We start from the raw sequence: 17,370 nt of genomic DNA, 5'->3' as shown, positions 1-17,370 counted from the left end.
AGCAGAATTATGCCTTTCTGAGTACACTGAAGTCACTGTGTTTAGAAAGGTGTAACTGCTTAGCATGACACTTGTAAACACCATATCATTAGAAGGATTTCTCTTTCTGTAGACATTACAGTCTTGACATTTCCCAATGTCTGGAATAAGTTTTTTCTGGTTACACAGCATACTTAAACTGTGTGTGGGCTTTCCCGTAAATAAACGTACAATGTGTGTGCTTTCTTTTTCCTTTTAAATGTGTCCTTAGCTGAGCAAGAAGAAAATAGTGTGAGGAAGTCCTTTACGGGAAGGCCCATGTCAATCTTGGATTTATACCAGCACGGTCTCTGTGGCCATTATGGAGAGGATGGACCTGAACAATTAGCACATTACAGTTTTATTGAGCAGCTGAATGGAACTTCCACTAAAGATGGCAAGAGCAAACAGATCCCTAGTGTGAGTTCTCTCGCTTTTTTAATGTTATTACGTCTTTTTTTTAATTTAGGGATATATCTTGTTTGCTTTCTTTTCTCTGCATGCATCATTACTATTTATTGATGTCCAGCTTGAAAATATCACGTGGGCTGCAGGGAAGAACAAAGGGAACATTTAAGTAGCTTTGTTTTGCCTCTAGGCAAGTGATACAATAGCAGAGACTTTTGCAGTTATCCGACAAACATTAAAGAAGGGCTGGATCTCATCGGGTTGGTACTGATGTAACTCTAAACTTCAGTTTGGTGTTATATGAATGAGCTGTGCCTCAAACACTGCTTCTTTCCTCTTTACAACTACTTCCTTCCCTGGCATTCTCAGAAGGGTGACGCCAAAGTCTTCCTTCTCGTGCATAAAAGTAGGAAATGTTTGCCTATTTACCTCCTCCCATTGCAGATTCACTAGTCACACACTACACCATCCTCGATGATTCCTGATTCCCTGGAGCTATGTTTCAGGCAGTTGTAGTGGGAAGGGAAAATGACAGTTATCTGCTTACGCTTTTGGCACTTCGTGGTGTCAATGTGATTTCTGTTTTAGTGTAAATCATAGTTTTCCATTACATTTAACCCAGCAATCTGTGGTTTAAAGTTCTTCTCCAAACAGGGTTTGCAATCTTGGATTCAAAGGGAGATGCAAATCTTGTGTGTCAGTTTGTCTGTAATAGCCAATTGGGCTTTGCCTAAAACAGAAGTTGCTAATGTACTCAGAGCACGCAAGTAGAGGAGGAGGAGGGAAGCCAATGAGCACAAGGCTCATTCACATAAGCACAAAACAGATGAACATAGAATCAGACCTTCAGTCTATCATGGTCAATATTGTTTACTCAGACCTGCCACTGCTCTTGAGGGTCTCAGGCCAAGGTCTTTCATATCATCTGCTACCTGATTTTTTCTACTAGTGATGGTAGGAATTGAACCTGGAACCTTTTGCATGCCAAGCTCTACTACTGAGCCACTCCCTCACAAAATAAGCTTGGTGATACATTTGAAGCAACAGACTGGAGTCCTCTAACTTGTTAAAATAAGTGTATTTGTTTATAGCTGCTCTGAGCCATTTTGCAGTAAGCCATGAATCTAAATAGCAGCTTCTTGTCTGAAAAACAGCAACTAAAGTCTCACAGAGATTCAGTATCTCTAGCCTTGTCTGAGAAAGCTGTTATCAGCTATGCTTACTTGCATGTGAACTGTAATCTGGATTACTTTAGCTAATCTGTTGGCATTCATTATAGAAGTTCTTGCCTCGTACAGAGGATTGTCCAGCCATACAGTTCATTAGGCACAGCCCCCATGGGTGTTCACTGAAGATATGAACTCCATGACAAAAATGCCTGAAAACGAAGAACATACTCTGAACACCTACTTGTTAACCGACAGAACCGAGTATCTCATAAATCTCCTTACTATAACGTTAGTTTGAACATAGACCCACAGTCTCTATTTTTCCTTTTGTTCTTCCTCTTTCAGATCTCAGTTCTGTATCCATGTGAAAATTATGATTGAGCAAAACTAACTTTTATCATACATCATGTTTGTAATTAAACCAAATCAAAACCTTATAATTAACAAAATATTGATTAGTTTGCATATTTATTGTCTTTCCTTTATTGCTCTGTTTTTATTATATGCTTGCTTGGTTTGTGTACATATCATATTACTAGACATTTAATCTGTATGGTTCAAGTCTGCTCCTTTCTTTTAACTCTGATAGTTGTGGTTTTGAACTGTCTGTCAGACCTTGGGTCTACTGACATCTGGCAAATTTAGTTTTGTAGTCATGGTAATATGCAGAGAGAGGACAAACTGGAGAAGGAGCTCTTCTAGGTAAAAAAGAGGGTTATTTGTTCTGATGTAAAAGAAGCAATGAGCCTGGTACTTTAATTTGTGTGGGATCAGGGATAATCTGGCTAACAAATCTCAAAGTAAAGCAGCGACTTATCACTCATCTAGCAACATTTATCAGATTGGTTAGAAAGTGTACAGTTTTGAAGGCTGATTTGCTGAGCCTGAAAAAGCAAGAAAAGCATCTTTAAAAGCAATCTTCGCAATTATATAAAAGACTGTGAAAACAGTTCAGTACAGCTACATTAAATAAGGATAAATGAAGGAAGGGATGGCTAGGCTTTCCACTGAACTCCAATGCTCAAATGTTTAGCAATCCATAAAATAATTATCCGAGCATGATAAATTATTTCAAATATAGGCAGCCCTGCATTTGTAAATCCAAGATCTCAAGCAACAAATAGATTAATCTGATTGGGTTGCACTAGATTAGATAGGCTGAATGGATTTTAATGGTGCACTAGTTAAATGTGGCAAGTCTCTGGAATATGCAGAAGCAACATTGGGCAAAACTTCATTGAACTGGTGAGAAGGGCCATATTTGGGAAAGAAACAAAGCAATTCTTTCTTCATTAGATTGTGGTGACTTTTTCCACATCAGCATTTTTGTTACACATTTACATAGGGGTTTGTGTGCCTATTAAAATTTACTACCTCTACACTTTAATCTATGCTCAGAAAGTACTATTTGCTACACAGTGAAGTTCATTAACACACACAGGATTTGCCTATTAGTATTAAAGTTTTCAGAATGACAAATGAGGAGCAGTGACCATGAAAAGCAGGTTGCCCCTGAAATTCTGGTTTAAAGCAGCACAAGCAAATTTATTCTCTGCTACCAATTGTTCATTTCAGAAATAAAATCTGTTGTATCTTTTTTTTACGTGCTCTCAAATTAATATGGATTAACAAACAAAAAAATAAAGCAAAACAGAAAACTGTAAAGAAAAAAAAATCATGGTTTAAACAAAAAAAAGAGTCCCACCACTAGAGTCCCACCACTAACTAGCATGTGAAGGTTTAGAAAACTCCAAGTCTTGTGATAGACAGAATGAGTTTATCCTACTTGTCGAAAGAGTAGTGTGCCGTGGAACTGGCTAGCTCAATTAAATTGGACTTTAAGTCACTGATAATATGGCAATCACTGAACAGGCACTCTAATAAGATGTTTTTACAGGACCCTTATGTTAGGGTGGCCATTTTTTTTTTTGGCTTGGGGCAGGGTTCCTGCACTGCTGAAGAGCAGATGTTGCTTGGTCTGTCAATGCATCTCTCTACAAACACTGTGGCTGATGAAGCACCGCCTGTCACAGACCCAGGATCCTGCCATAGAAGAAAGATTGTTGTATAATGTACTGTGACACAATATATTAGAATATAGAACACATTATATGCAAGATGTAACATTGATGTACTGGAGCCAAGATTATATGTAATGTATTATTTATTGAAGGGGCAGGCAGAACATTGATCACAGTAGACTGGTCAGACGCTAGACAGTTTGCAGTGGGGATTTCTGCTAAGTTCTTTTCCTCTCCCTGAACATATCCAGGTGGTTCTATGATGGAGAGGTTGGCTATTACGTAGGGGAGATCCTATGTAGTTTAAATTTGACAGTATGTTCCTCTTCAGATTCAGAGCAGTGATACTCAATCATTGTTTTGGGAGATGCATATGGCTTGTTGACATGCCACTTGTGGCTCTTCTGACTACTCTTCCCCAATGTGGCCCTGACCCTGTGTTCCAGGAAAGAGAGCAAGGCCATTGCCTCGTAGGGCCTTGTTACCCAAATAGGCATTCTCCTAATTAGTTGGGGGTATAGCTTAAAGGAGACAAGCGAGAAGGGTTAACTGGGATTCTCCACCTATATTTAGGGGGAATATTCCCTTACAGAACTCTCTAAGTAAAGCAGGCAGATGTACAACTGGAAAGGTTTCTTTATTAAAGAGAAATAAAAGGGCAAACATACAGAAATCTCACACAGTACACATACAAGGCTAACTAATAAAATCAAGGAGGAATGGAGGAGAAAGCAGTTTCAGGGAGGGTGATAATTACCAGTCTCGAAGATGGGTCCATGGAGGCAGCAGCAAAACTACCAGTGTTTCACAGGGAGAAGAAGAGGCCCTAATGGATTTGGGGTGCGTGAACCAATCCGGAACACACACACACACTTTCTGCTGGCTAGGGAGTCCAGATATAGTGCAAAATGCTCCCCTGGGCAGGCTGATGACTTTGCTCCAAAACCACTCATTTGATGGCTGTCTCCGAAGGTGGACTGTGGAGTTGGGAGAAGCTTAATGGGTCTACCTGAGGTGGACTTTGGATGAAAATGGTGCTTGATGACCCTAGGAGTACTGGATGGGAAAATCTACCAGGTTTGCTGAATAGCGTTAGGTGGTGCTTAATCAAGGTGAATAGGTGAGGGAAATGAGACATGGCATGAATGAAATTAGCCTTGGAACAATAAGTCTCCCTGAGAGACTTGCTATCCTAAGTTATGGATATCTCTGGGGCAAGGAAGGGATGTTTTGTTAGCCAGCCATTCTGATTTTCCTTTAAAAATATTTTCCAGGCCCTTTTACCTGGCTGGAGAGTCTTGCACTTATGCTATATGAGGAAGGGAGTTTATGATTTCATATTGCGCCCTCCTCTCGCTGAAGGGTAGTTTATCGAGGGGTCTGACTGCTGACAACCTGTGGTTGTCAGGTGACTCCCACCTTGAAACAGTCACTAAGGGAGAAGAGTACAGGTGAGCTTCAGGCCTCACACCAGAGATGGAAGTACAGGGCCCATTCTCTCCAACAATTCCCCTCCCACTTTTCCACAGCTTCTGTACTTTCATCGCAGCACCCTAGCAGCTCCAAGAGAAGAGTAAACTAGCAGCAGTGAAGAGAGTATAATTGTCACCACCACAGTAGCTAACCGGGAAAAGGGCAAGCTGGCCACAGTGGGATGGCACTGTTTTTATTCTATGGCCAGCTCACTCTCCTCTCGGACATTGCAAATCTCACTGTTCCTCAAGCTGAGGAGAGTAAGAAGGCCAAGAGGTAAGCCCTTTCCTTGACTCCAGATAAACATGGGCTGTTTAAGGTTCAGCTGTGATGGGGAGAGACAGCCCTGCTTGCTCTGAAGTAATCTGAAAGTAAAAAAGGTCACAGTTACCCCTTTATTATTAACAGTTACATCTTTTATTATTTTGTGTGTGTTTGGGATGACACCTAGGACATATAGTAGTCATTTAGCTCTTTTGGCTTGTGGTGATTGCAAATGTGTCTCTACGCAAGCCATGGAGTGAGTACCACTGACTCAGAGACAGCTGTAGAGTTGTATCAGTATAGACTAGGGTCAGCCCATGAGCCAGAAATTTCTCAACTTGATTTTTTACCTATGACTACCTGTCTGCCCTTGCCCTGCAGATCATCTGTGTATCCTGTGAATTAAGTTGATTGGCATTTAGATTTGTTGCTATGGTGATGACCAATTTCTGTACTGAAGGAACAAGTCTCTGGAGCTCCCATCAAAGCAGGGGAATAGCAGAGATTGGACAAAGAATCTCCTAGTTGTGGGAGATCATGAACTATGTCCAACTCAGTAGTCCTGATATGAGTTTAATGTGTGTTGACAGAGTGTCTCTCATGCCCCCTATATGTCTGTCCATGCATATTCTCCCCCAGCCCATGACTGTGAGTTGACAAGAATGGGAGTTAGTGTGTTTGTTTCTTTTTGGTATGTGTGTGTATATGTATGTGTATATTTATAGAAGGGATTTTGAGAATATCTGTATTGCACTGTCTTCTGAACAAAAGGATGGGCAGAGAATGTATTTGTATTTGAATTGTCTGCAATGGATTCACCAGCTGCCCTGGCAGTAGTCTTAGTGTTTCCTGTCTGTAAAATGGGCAAATGTTTCCTACAGTACAACATGCTTAATTCCTTGACCACTACAATACATGTATATGATTTGATTTATATAGACTATGGCTTTGCTCACATTCTGGAGTTATCTTTTGTGGCTTGAATTGTTCCAACCTGCATCTGCCTTTTCCAGTCAGTCATACCTCTGCTCCGTATCTTCTCCTCCCTCAGACACGTGGAAATCAGTAATGCATCATCAGTAGTTAGCATTTGCATTAAAGGGCTCTAAAATTTAAAGATATCAACAGACTGACATTAATTATCAAGGTAGATTGCAAATTTACTTATTATTCCTGAAAGTTGTACCGTTAAAAAGAAATACAGTCTTTTTAGTGGAGTCTTTTCTCAGAAGAGGGAAGTTTTAGTCAGCATCCCTCAAAGATAGAATGTTAATATTTCAGAGACATTGTGCATGTTGAAAAGTAATTAAAATATTCCAAGAATGTTTAAAATACTAGGATTTATTTTAAAAATAAAATATATATTCATAATTCATACACAAACCTGTTAATGTTAATTGAAGGTTGCGTATCTTCCCTTCATTGCAATAACTGTAACATTAATAATTTTTTTGGACAAAAGAGTATTTTAACTAATACTATTATAGATGAAGAACATATTTTAAACACTTCATCACGTCCACCGAGGAAAAAAGTGTTTTATTCCATGGAACATATTGGCAATAACCCAGTCAGGTACCAGTGGTGCAAAATAACTTCTCAGCATTTTCCTTGATGGGAAAATATAATTTTCTTTAACAAAATCATTTTCTTGAAAGAAAACATCTGGGCTTCCAACAGCAGTTGTGATTTTTATGGCATGTATGTACACACATAATATGGATATGCTGTAATAAGCAATATAGATGGGCACGAACAGCAATACGAACAAAAAAAAGCCATGAACAGCCCAATCTGCTGTTTGCGAACAAGCTGTTCGTGAAGCCCCATTCTAAACAAAAAGGTGGTCGTTGCAAGCCTCGTTCATTGCTGTTCATTGCTGTTCGTCAAGCCAGACAGTCTGGCACCTGCAATCAATTCCCTTGGCAACTTAGGCAGGGATTGTCTGAACTCTGTCTGAACTCCTGCTGTTGCCCTGGAAACCCCAATCTAAGCCCAATTTAACTTGATAGGCAGGTCTTCCTTTCAAGTGTGGAGCTCCAAATTTGTTACAAAAATGGAGCAAAGACCAGGAGGGAAAGGGGCTCCCAGCTCTGACTTTGCAGACAGTGGAGGGACAGTTGCTGTTGGCATTTGATAGAGAGAGTGCATTGGAGCTTGAATTTTCTTTGTTTGTGGTGGGATAGGAATCTACCCCTTCAAGTTCCTGGGCTGCTGCCAGGCTCTGGGCCAAGCTATTATTCATTATTGGTACCTTTCCTGGTGCCTGCTCAGGTCAGGTTTCTGGGAGTGGTGCGGTAGGCTCTGGGGCCAAGCTATTATTTATTATTGGTACCTTTCCTGGTACCTGGTACCTTTTGCTCAGGTCAGGATTCTGGGAGTGGTGCAGTAGGCATCTTGACTTGGACGATGGCTGGAGGAGAGCCTGCTGGCCCCCTCGAACAGCCAACCATGAACATGTTCATGAACAGGGCCATGTTCGTGGTTGTTCGTGAGTCCCTGTTCGTGGATGGCAACAAACAATGACCATCATGCTCATTTTTTTCTGTTCATGCCCATCTCTAATAAGCAATTCTCATCTAATATCAGTATGTTCCATTGAACTAGTGCAGAATTAGCCTTTGGTTAGTTTCTCTGGACTAAAGAGCTTTTACAGGGCTTGACCAGAAGCACCTTCAACCCCAAAAGTTTTAATAAGCTTCAAACAATAAGCAAGCCAAAATAAAGTTTGAATTTGCATTCATTATTCAGTTTGAAGTCTGTTGCTGTATACTTCACATTTTCCTGAGTGATGAAAAATTTCAGGAGTAGCAATGCCAGGTTTGATTTCCTTTGGATGATAGAGAACTGAAGACCTGTGGTGGCTTGATAATATTTGTTTGATTTACAAATAATATCTAAGAAGTAAAATGAATAAGCACTTTAGTTTGGGTTTGAGTTCATCTCATTCTGTTTGTTTAAAAGCAGTATTCCTTCTTTAATATCATTAGTTATGTCATATATGCAGAATAGTAAATCCTTTTAAATAGTTTCAGTGGAAAACAGATTACCACCAGTAACTTTCCTCCTGTCCCAAATCCTCAGGTATTTGTATCCCTCTCCTAAAAGAACCTCCCTACCAAATTTCAACTATATTCTGCAAGGCACAGAAATTCAGAATGCTCCTTTGTAATATGTGACTCAGCCTTCAAGTATGTTTCTCCATTAAAGGGTAGGAACCATAAATAAGGCAGGCAGTGTTGGAAGAAGGGACTGGCGATGTCTCTTGCTCAGGCCTTCAGGATTGCAAGCAGAGCAAAAGGAAGGCAACAACCATAGAGTCAGTTAGATAGATAGGCTGCTATCAGTCTCCTTCCTGCCAGGAGAACTGCCTTCCTTCCCTTCTCTCCCCCTATTCTCTCTCTTCTTCCTTGCATGCACTAGAAGATGCAGCATGGTGTCTCCTCCTGAGAGAGATCGCCTACTTTCTATCTAAAGCCATCCTGTCAGTTCCTGGCAGGTAGATCCCTCAGCCCCTCTCCAGTGAACACACATTGATTCCAGAAGAAAAGCTTTTATTAGGATCATTACAGTTCAGGTCTGACCTCCATCACGGAGCTCGATAGAAGTGACAAGGCAAAGCAGATAAGCATTCGGATCATGCATCTGATGAAGAGAACTTGATTCTCGAAAGCTTATGCTACAATAAAATTGGTTAGTCTTAAAGGTGCTACTGGACTCTTTTTGATTTTGCTACTACAGACTAACACGGCTAACTCCTCTGGATCAGATAAGCATTGTTATACTTGATTTTCCCGCTCTCAAACAACTGTTAGGATTTTGGCGCGCAACTCTACATGGGTCCTGTGAGAACCCTTTATAGTTATGGCTAAACAGTGAGTACACAATAATAGGTTCCCAGCATCTGGGCAAAGTAGCAAAAGCAGGCACCTAGAATCTCCAAGGTCGTTTCTAGCTCGGAGCTGCATAGTTCTGTGAGATAACACGAGAGGCCCCTCCTGGCTGGAGGGCCTGGAAAAATAACAGTCATAATATGGAAAGAACCTGGCTAAGGAGAGAATACATCAGGTTAGCATTAACCATTCAATATACTATGGCATCACTGACATGACAACCAAACAATCATGGCATGACTGTACACAGACATGACACATCCTAGCTAGTTAGATCAGTTACTAGTTCTTTCTCTCCACTAAACTTATGTAAATATATTTCTTTACATAAATAGTTATTGGTTCTCTAACTTGGATGAGAGCTTTCTGCGTGCAGTTTGTTTAGTTAATGTGCCTTAACTAAAACCCTTACATGATGAGGAAGAATGAGAAGCACTAAGACAAGACTCTATTTCTTTGGCATTTGCATCTTTTTCGGAAAGAAGATATGCAAGCAGTGGATTCCTGGGATGGGTGGGGATAAGGTTTAGGCTCCAAAACGTCTGCCTGTGTCCTCAACATCTGCTTTCTGCCTCTCTCCTCTTGGCTGTAAGCAAGGCATTTCCCATTCCTGCAACTGGGCTCGCACAGTAGCTGGAATGGCTCTGACAGTGTGCTCTGCAGTATGAAAGAACCAGCAGAAACCAGGCTAAAAATTCCTTCTCTGCCACAAAGTTCACTGATGAACTTGGGCTAGCAGCCACACAATCTCTGCTTAGCCTGCCTTGTGCTTACTATGAGATAGAACAGAGGAATGAAGAACGGTCTACACCAACTTTATGTCTTTGGGGGGAAATCCAGATTAAATAGATAGAATGAAAGCCAGTGAGCCAACACAGAGTATCGGAGAAAACATATCCACAGAAACCAAGAAACAAATAGGAGCTAAGTGTTCTGGCTGGCTGGAGTGCTGCTGAGTCACTCACCCCTCTTCCTTCTGCTCCTTTATCACTCAGCACACTAGGGAAACTGCAACTTAAAGAAAACGGAATTTGAAAGCAGTCACTGACATTATAATGCCATAAGGAAAATGGCCACATCTAGCTTACTTAGTTTTGGTCCAAAATCTGAAGACATTTCATTTGGATCTGTTATTGTAACTAGGATGACAGGGGTGTGCTTGGCTCAGACTATGATGGTCTGGTCTCTGTATTCCCATCCTTGTGTGTACAGGGGAAGGCAAAAACAGTGCGGCCCTGCGCCCTAAGCATTCGCTGTCTCTTCCAAATTCAAACTGCTGCGTTTCCACACAAATACACACAACATACCCAATTCTCTCAACTAGAGGAGTGACATAGAGTGAAATCCTAAACAGAGTTACTCCAGTCTAAGCCTTTTGATTTTAGTGGGCTTAGACTAGAGTAACTCTGCTTAGGATTTCACTTCTTTTTCAAGTGTGTTTTCATAGAAGACTATTGTTAAGAGACGGTCTCCTGAAAACTCTCATTGAAGCAACATCTACAACCATTAATGAGCATAATTTTCTTTTGTCACCAGCCCTGACTCCATCAAGTGAATTGCTTTAGCACAAGCCACAGTGAGAGATACATTCACAGTAAGCAGCAAAACCCACAGCAATATTTTTACTCACAATCCAAAAAGTAATAGCCATGATGCTCCAGTTGTCTGGCTGTTCCAGTGAGGAGTTGTCACTCAGGTATAGCCACTTAGCTGTGTACATTGACTTTTTAAGCCTTACATACACGCACCTAGTAACTTCTCAACTAACAATACAGTACTTGCTATGTCAATAAATCCAATGCAAGGCCAATTAGCCAAGGAGGATTACATAAATGTATCTTCCATTTTTGTGCATATGTGTGTTTTTTCCTCGTTTAGTAGAACAGCTTTGTATATTTGTTCAGATGATTCAATAAAGAAATCGGATGCTCCTATTACCATTCCTTGCAATTCAAGTGGGTTTTAAAGCTAGCTGGCAGAGATGAACAGTTGTTTTTATTAAAAAATGCTATATTTACATAGGAAATGCTGCTGATTTGGCTGCGTTTTTGAATGGAATGAAAATGGCTTCATTCCCAGATAAACTCAGATTTTTTCAACTGAGTGAATTGATTTGGAATTAATGGCATAAACAGGTCTCATTGGGCTTGTGATCCTTCAGATGGATCATATTAGCACAAAGTATTATCCAAATTAGGCCTATCAAAAGGATGATTATGTTTAGTACTACTTATACTGTTTTCCACCTTGAAAAATTCCAAGCACTTTACAAACAAACAAGGACTCCAATTTCCACATCCACACCATGTCACACTCTGCTTTGAGGATCCTCCACTTCTCCATACTAACTTTTGGGGACACAAAAAGCTAGGGGAACATCAATCACTTCTTCACCCCATAAGTTATAGGAATGTTTAGATCTAGGTCAATATGTGGATGTTATGGGTTAAGGTTAGGGCTATGCTTACTGTGTAGGTCCACCACCCCTCTTGTAGAAGGAGGTGTCCCCACGCCCCTCGACACTTGGCTTATGATCAGCATCCAACCCAACCCTCCCTTTCATCACAACTTCGTAGAGATCAGGCTGCATGGGCATTAGGCACCAATATGTTTTGGGGGAAACAGGGCCTGTGAGCTCAGTTTCCTTTTATGGGGATCCCTTTAAGAGATCTGGGGAGTGGGGCGTGGGAGGTGCATGACCAGCTCGTGGGCTATCAGGTCCACCTCACTCCCAGGTGGCAAGGGATCCACCCAGGGGTGCACATCCACGTGGTATCCCCCTAAGTGTCATCCCATAGTTTCCCTCCCTCAGCTGGGGTCTGAGGGGATGTGGTAGTCATCAACTGGCAGGCGAGTCAGCTGATGTTCAGATCAATGCCCTATGCAGCACCAATGCTCTGCGAACTGTAAATCAATAAAGTTGTGGCCTCTTTTAACTCCATCATGGTTGTCTTGTGTATTTTGTCTCCTTGCCTCCTAGCTCTCCTCCCTCTCTCAGTGGTGATCAGCAGTCCAAAGAGTGCTGTTTTCACTAGGGAATATCAAACTTGGGCTGAAATACTGGATGCACCCAGGAGGGTTTACAGCTGATTAGACATGTTTAGAATTGTTGCAGTTTTTGAAATCTATCTTACTCGTGAGCAGTTCTCCCACATCGTTGCAACTCGGTGAAGTAGCCTCCTCCTGTTCATGGATTAAGTTGCTTTGTTCCTGCTGACCTTTCTGTTATGTACAGAGAATTGAGAAAGACGGAAGCTACAGCTCTGCTTCTCAAAGAAATGGAATTTGAGGCCCTATTTTATGTACTAGTTTTTACCTACAGAGCCTATTGCTGATGTGATAATATAGTAGTTTTGCCATATTAAAATGATGCTGTTAGGCAAGGGCAACTGCAATACTGTGGTAGAGTCTTTCTACTTGCAAGGCATTCTGGGATTCTTTGTTGTTTCTATAGGAGCCATAGATGCTAGGATTTCCTTGGAGTTGGACCAGAGGACAGGTCATAGCGTGCACAGTTATATTTTAAATGAATGCATAAGATCTGATAAACCAAGGAAGATTAGATTTTTTTAAAATTCCAAATAATTGTTAGTATGAACAAAGTGTGTAAAAGGATAATTTCCAGTTAGCCTGCTGCAATGATCCCTTGCTGCAATATAAGCTGCTTATGTGATCATTTATCTTAGAATTGGGAATTAACTCACGTTTATGTAGACGTTACAGCTTTGGCTCACATAGCATCCTTTGGGATAACAATTTAAAGCTTTCAAAAATTTTGAAGGGGGACCTACTTCTAAACTTATTGCATTTTTTGGAACCTTCTTGCAAAGTAACTCCATGCTGCTTTCTCCCTCCCTAATGTAAAATGCAGGAATCTCACACTAGTTAATGCTAGGTATACAGAATTTCTGAGTGACAGGCTGCATTTCATGGCCATTTTGCTCATTATACAAAGGCAAACCCAAAATGTTATCAAGCCTCCCAGCACCTCCTCTTCCAGTTCATCTGATCTAGGCCTAAACTTTCTAATCCTAATGATTTAGAAGGGTGTTGTTCTGTTTAGGATTGTATTGAGTGGTGATCTTGGAGAGGATTGGGGGAGATATGCTAGCAAGCACTCGGAACATTGAGAGGAAGAAGTGAAGATGGTATTGTAAGAACATGTTTGTTGTTCCTGCCCATTACACAAGTACTCATTTCTCCATCTCCACCCAGCTATACCCCCCTCCCGCATTAAAAAGGGTAAAATGTTCAATAAAGAATTAATTGTAAACATAATGTGTTGGTTTAATGAACCAAAGTGTTTTATATCTGATATCTAGATCAATAAACTATTCTCTTTGGCATACTTTGTAATGAAACAGCAGTTTTTAAAAGAGTAGGTGACTAACCGCGTGTGCTGTGAGCCAGAAATTCCCTGGTTGAGATCTTACCTCAAACATGAACTCATGAAGTTTTTTATTAACTCCACAATCCCTACAATATTCCTCTACAATTAACCAATATTACTACTGTTGTTTGCAAGATGGGAGGGGCAAAACAGAGTGAAGAAAGGATTGTCTAAGGCTGCTTACCAAACTCATGCATGACCATGCTGAAATGGGAGTTTCGACAGCCTTAGCAGCCACACCACATCAGTTGTCTAACGGAGTGCCTCAGGTATTGGACATGGAATCTATAGAAGCATTTTAATGAAATCTACATATTATACAAATTTGGGCTGCAGTGTTAACACAGAGAAACACTGAGAAGTTACAGAAAACAAATTATATGCTTTCATGAGGGAAGGGGAATTAAATCCTGAATTTGAAGACCAGTAACAAACATTTTATTTTCTGCTTGGAACTGGCTCATCTATTGAAAATGATAGAAGGCTAACGAACAAACCATCATGAGCCACCATTGTAAGGTGGTTGTCAAGAGAGTAAAATGCAGTTCTTGAATATCATAGGCAGGATTAATGCTATTTTGAAATGTCATAGGAGGCTATGTCAGTGACAGCTGATACTAAAACTGGATCCAAAGGTGCCTTTGCTGAAATGCCATCCACACAATGGGGATCGCCACAGATTCTGTGGGGTTTCTATCCAAACTGAAGCCCACTGCCCTTTGTGCTGGGGTACTCCCCTGACCTCACTAACAGCCTTTAAGGTGGTGTTGGGAAGGGGTTTTCCAAAGCCAAGGGGAAAGTCCATTCTCCATCTCCACTTGCTGTTGTTTGGATCCAACTCACTGTCCAGATGCAGGCACAGAACAGACATTGAAAAAGTGAAAGTGCAATTCTATGTATGCTTATTTGAAGTAAGCTCCATTCAGTTTGATAGGACTTAACTCCCCATAGCTTGCAAATCTAAGCAAACTTACTAGGAAGCAAATATCATAAAATTCTGAGTAAATAGACCTAATATACCCTGCTAGTCTATTAAGTATAAGAAAGCAAGAAAGAAACAGAGGATGCAATTGTTTCATTATACAAATGCATCAGAGTTGATATAGGTGAATAGTTCAGGTTTAATTGTGGTTGTATAATTACACAATTACACCATTGTGCAAGAACTAGTGGCTTTTCTAACTCAGTTATGAAAGTTAAGAATCTAACTGACTTTATCAAGTTAAATGCATTTATAAATAAAATTTATTTCTGTTCTTGTACATAATATACATTGATTGCACCCTATTGGGAAATGATTTTTTTTAATTTATTCCTATCATCTTAGGGTCATTTTGATAAACCAATAAAATAATCACATATGACAATTCTAAGAAGGAGAGAATGATAATAAAACCAGAACAGAAAATAAAGAAGTTGTGCATTAACTTGAGGACAAAGTCTAATTCACACACTGTACCTACAGAAAATATTTCTTGATAGGTAAGAAAGATCTATAGAATCCATAAATGGGTGAAAGAGCCAACATAAAATAGAAAGCAACAAATAAACACAGACTGGGCTTCTCTCTCCTGTCTGCCTGGCTGGAATCAAATTTGTACTGTTTGTGAGACTAGCAAAAATAAAATCAAGTCAAGAAAAGGCTATTGACAGCCCTCTCCCCACCCTAAACACATAACATTATTGAAAGAGATTATCTTGAATCACTACTTTAATTATCTGTTGGGGTTGTTCTTGGATCCATAGGGCCCTAGTTCTGAAGAATAAGAATAATCAATCATAACAAGTGTGGAAAGGAGATAAGATATATTCACTTGGTTTCCCCCCCGCCCAAGTGATCCAAGGTTCAGCAGCAGCCTTGGTCCTTTTCTGTGTGCACACACAAAGGGGGAATTGAGGCTTTGTCACAGCACTGTAAGATCTGCAGAACTAGGGAGGGAGAGGGTGCAGATCTGAAGGCTCTGTATCTCTTTCTGACTGTTCTAAAAATCTAGTCAGTAATCAATCCAGGATGAGAGATCTGCATTTCCAGTGGGCAACTGTATTGGGATGACGGTAACTGACTGTATCATAGTATTCATTCAATCCCATTAAATGGCTGGATGTGTCTTTTGATGCAAATAGGACCCACCATCCAGAGTTGCCTGTTGGTATGGCTGATTAGCTGAAAAGGGATCTTCATCCTTAGTGGTAGGGGATTGTTCCTGTAGCATGTTTTTCCACCATATAGACCAGTCTTTCCGCTTTGCTGCAATAACAGCTTTGAGGGTAGGATGTGTTGGATTGCTCAATGGTCCAAACAGAAAGGGCCCAGAAACCACAAATGGCTAATGCAGAATTATTTCCACAGAACTCAGACACTCAGACTGGTGTTTCGTGTGGCTTGTGCCTTTTTTGGAAATGTGTGTTTTCTTTAATTGCCAGTCTCCCACAGGAAAAGTGTTTTTGCCATATATTAAAGGAATCACTGATCAGATGGGAAAGCTTATGAAAAAACACAACCTTCAAGCAGTATTCAGACTCACCAGAAAAATACAACAGATGCTACAATCAGCAAAAGACAGTAGAGACCCCCTCACCTCTGCAGGAGTATACCGCATACCCTGCAGCTGTGTACAAGTTTACATTAGGATCACACAGCGTAGCATCCCTACAAGAATAAAAGAACATGAAAGACACTGCAGACTTGGCCATCCGGAAAAATTAGTAGTGGCTGAACATAGCCTAACTCAAACAGGACACAGTATCCTTTTCCAGAACACTAAAATACTGGACAACACTTCCAACTACTTCGTCAGATTGCACAGGAAAGCCATTGACATTCATAAGCATAAGCACAATTTCAACAGGAAAGCTTAAGAATGAATAGAGCATGGTTTCCAGTCCTGAAAAACACCAGGCTAACAAAATACTCTATACCCGACAATAGCCCTGCAGAGAAGATTAGCATATCAAGCACCAATCCATATGCAAAAGAACCTCCTCAGAATACAGTGAAGCCTCCCTCCATTAGCATTCCACACCCTGGGAAACTCTTACAGGATGACTCAGCCCAACCCTACCTTCCTGAGTAGATATAAATTACCTGCCAACTTCTTTTCCACACTGTGACACTGAGAGATCTCTGTCTTTTGGTGCTACACCTCTGAAGATGCCCGTCACAGCTGCTGGCAAAACCTCAGGAACTACAATGCCAAGACACGGCTATACAGCCCGGAAAATCCACAACAACCATCGTTCTCCGGCCGTGAAAGCCTACGAGACAATACAATGCTTCTCTTTATCATAATTTGCCTTACTTGTAATATTGATGAATGGGGTGATAAAGGATGTACTCAAAGGCCAAGCACATGTCCCTTATGAAGGCATCATCATTGTACTGTTTCGTGGTTCAGCTAATTCAAAAATATGTTGGATCCCATATTGCTTTTGAGTTGTGAAGGCAGGCTTCTTTAAATACTCTTATTTGTAATATAAATATCAGATAACTTAGTAGGTGCTCTGTAATTGATACTATGCAGTTAATATTTTGGGCATGTGGCTTAAATATAGCAATATAGATAATTTAAAAGTAAACTTTGATTCCTTGTTCACTTAACTGGTCTGCATTTGTAGCCATTTGTCAAAAAAGAAAAATAAAGACAGAGCAGTCATTGCAGCATGGCCTAGAGCGCAGTAAAGTTTCTACCATTTGTCATCATGACCTCTTCAATCTTGAAACTGCAAAAATGAAA

The 17,370-nt window shown here is 40.5% G+C and overlaps 1 protein-coding gene across 1 annotated transcript in view; it reads left to right on the top strand.

Moving 5' to 3' along the window:
• NCKAP5 (NCK associated protein 5) overlaps window positions 1–17,370 on the top strand; it is a 526,585-nt gene that overhangs the window by 471,663 nt on the left and 37,552 nt on the right. The window contains exon 18 of the mRNA XM_054970102.1: window positions 251–438. Coding sequence (XP_054826077.1) covers window positions 251–438 — 188 coding nt within the window. The remainder of the gene's footprint in view (window positions 1–250; window positions 439–17,370) is intronic.

Source organism: Eublepharis macularius, chromosome 2 (assembly GCF_028583425.1).
Source record: "Eublepharis macularius isolate TG4126 chromosome 2, MPM_Emac_v1.0, whole genome shotgun sequence".
NCBI lineage: Eukaryota > Metazoa > Chordata > Lepidosauria > Squamata > Eublepharidae > Eublepharis > Eublepharis macularius.
The sequence above is the reverse complement of the archived record's forward strand: the minus strand, read 5'-3'. Positions and strand labels throughout refer to the sequence as shown.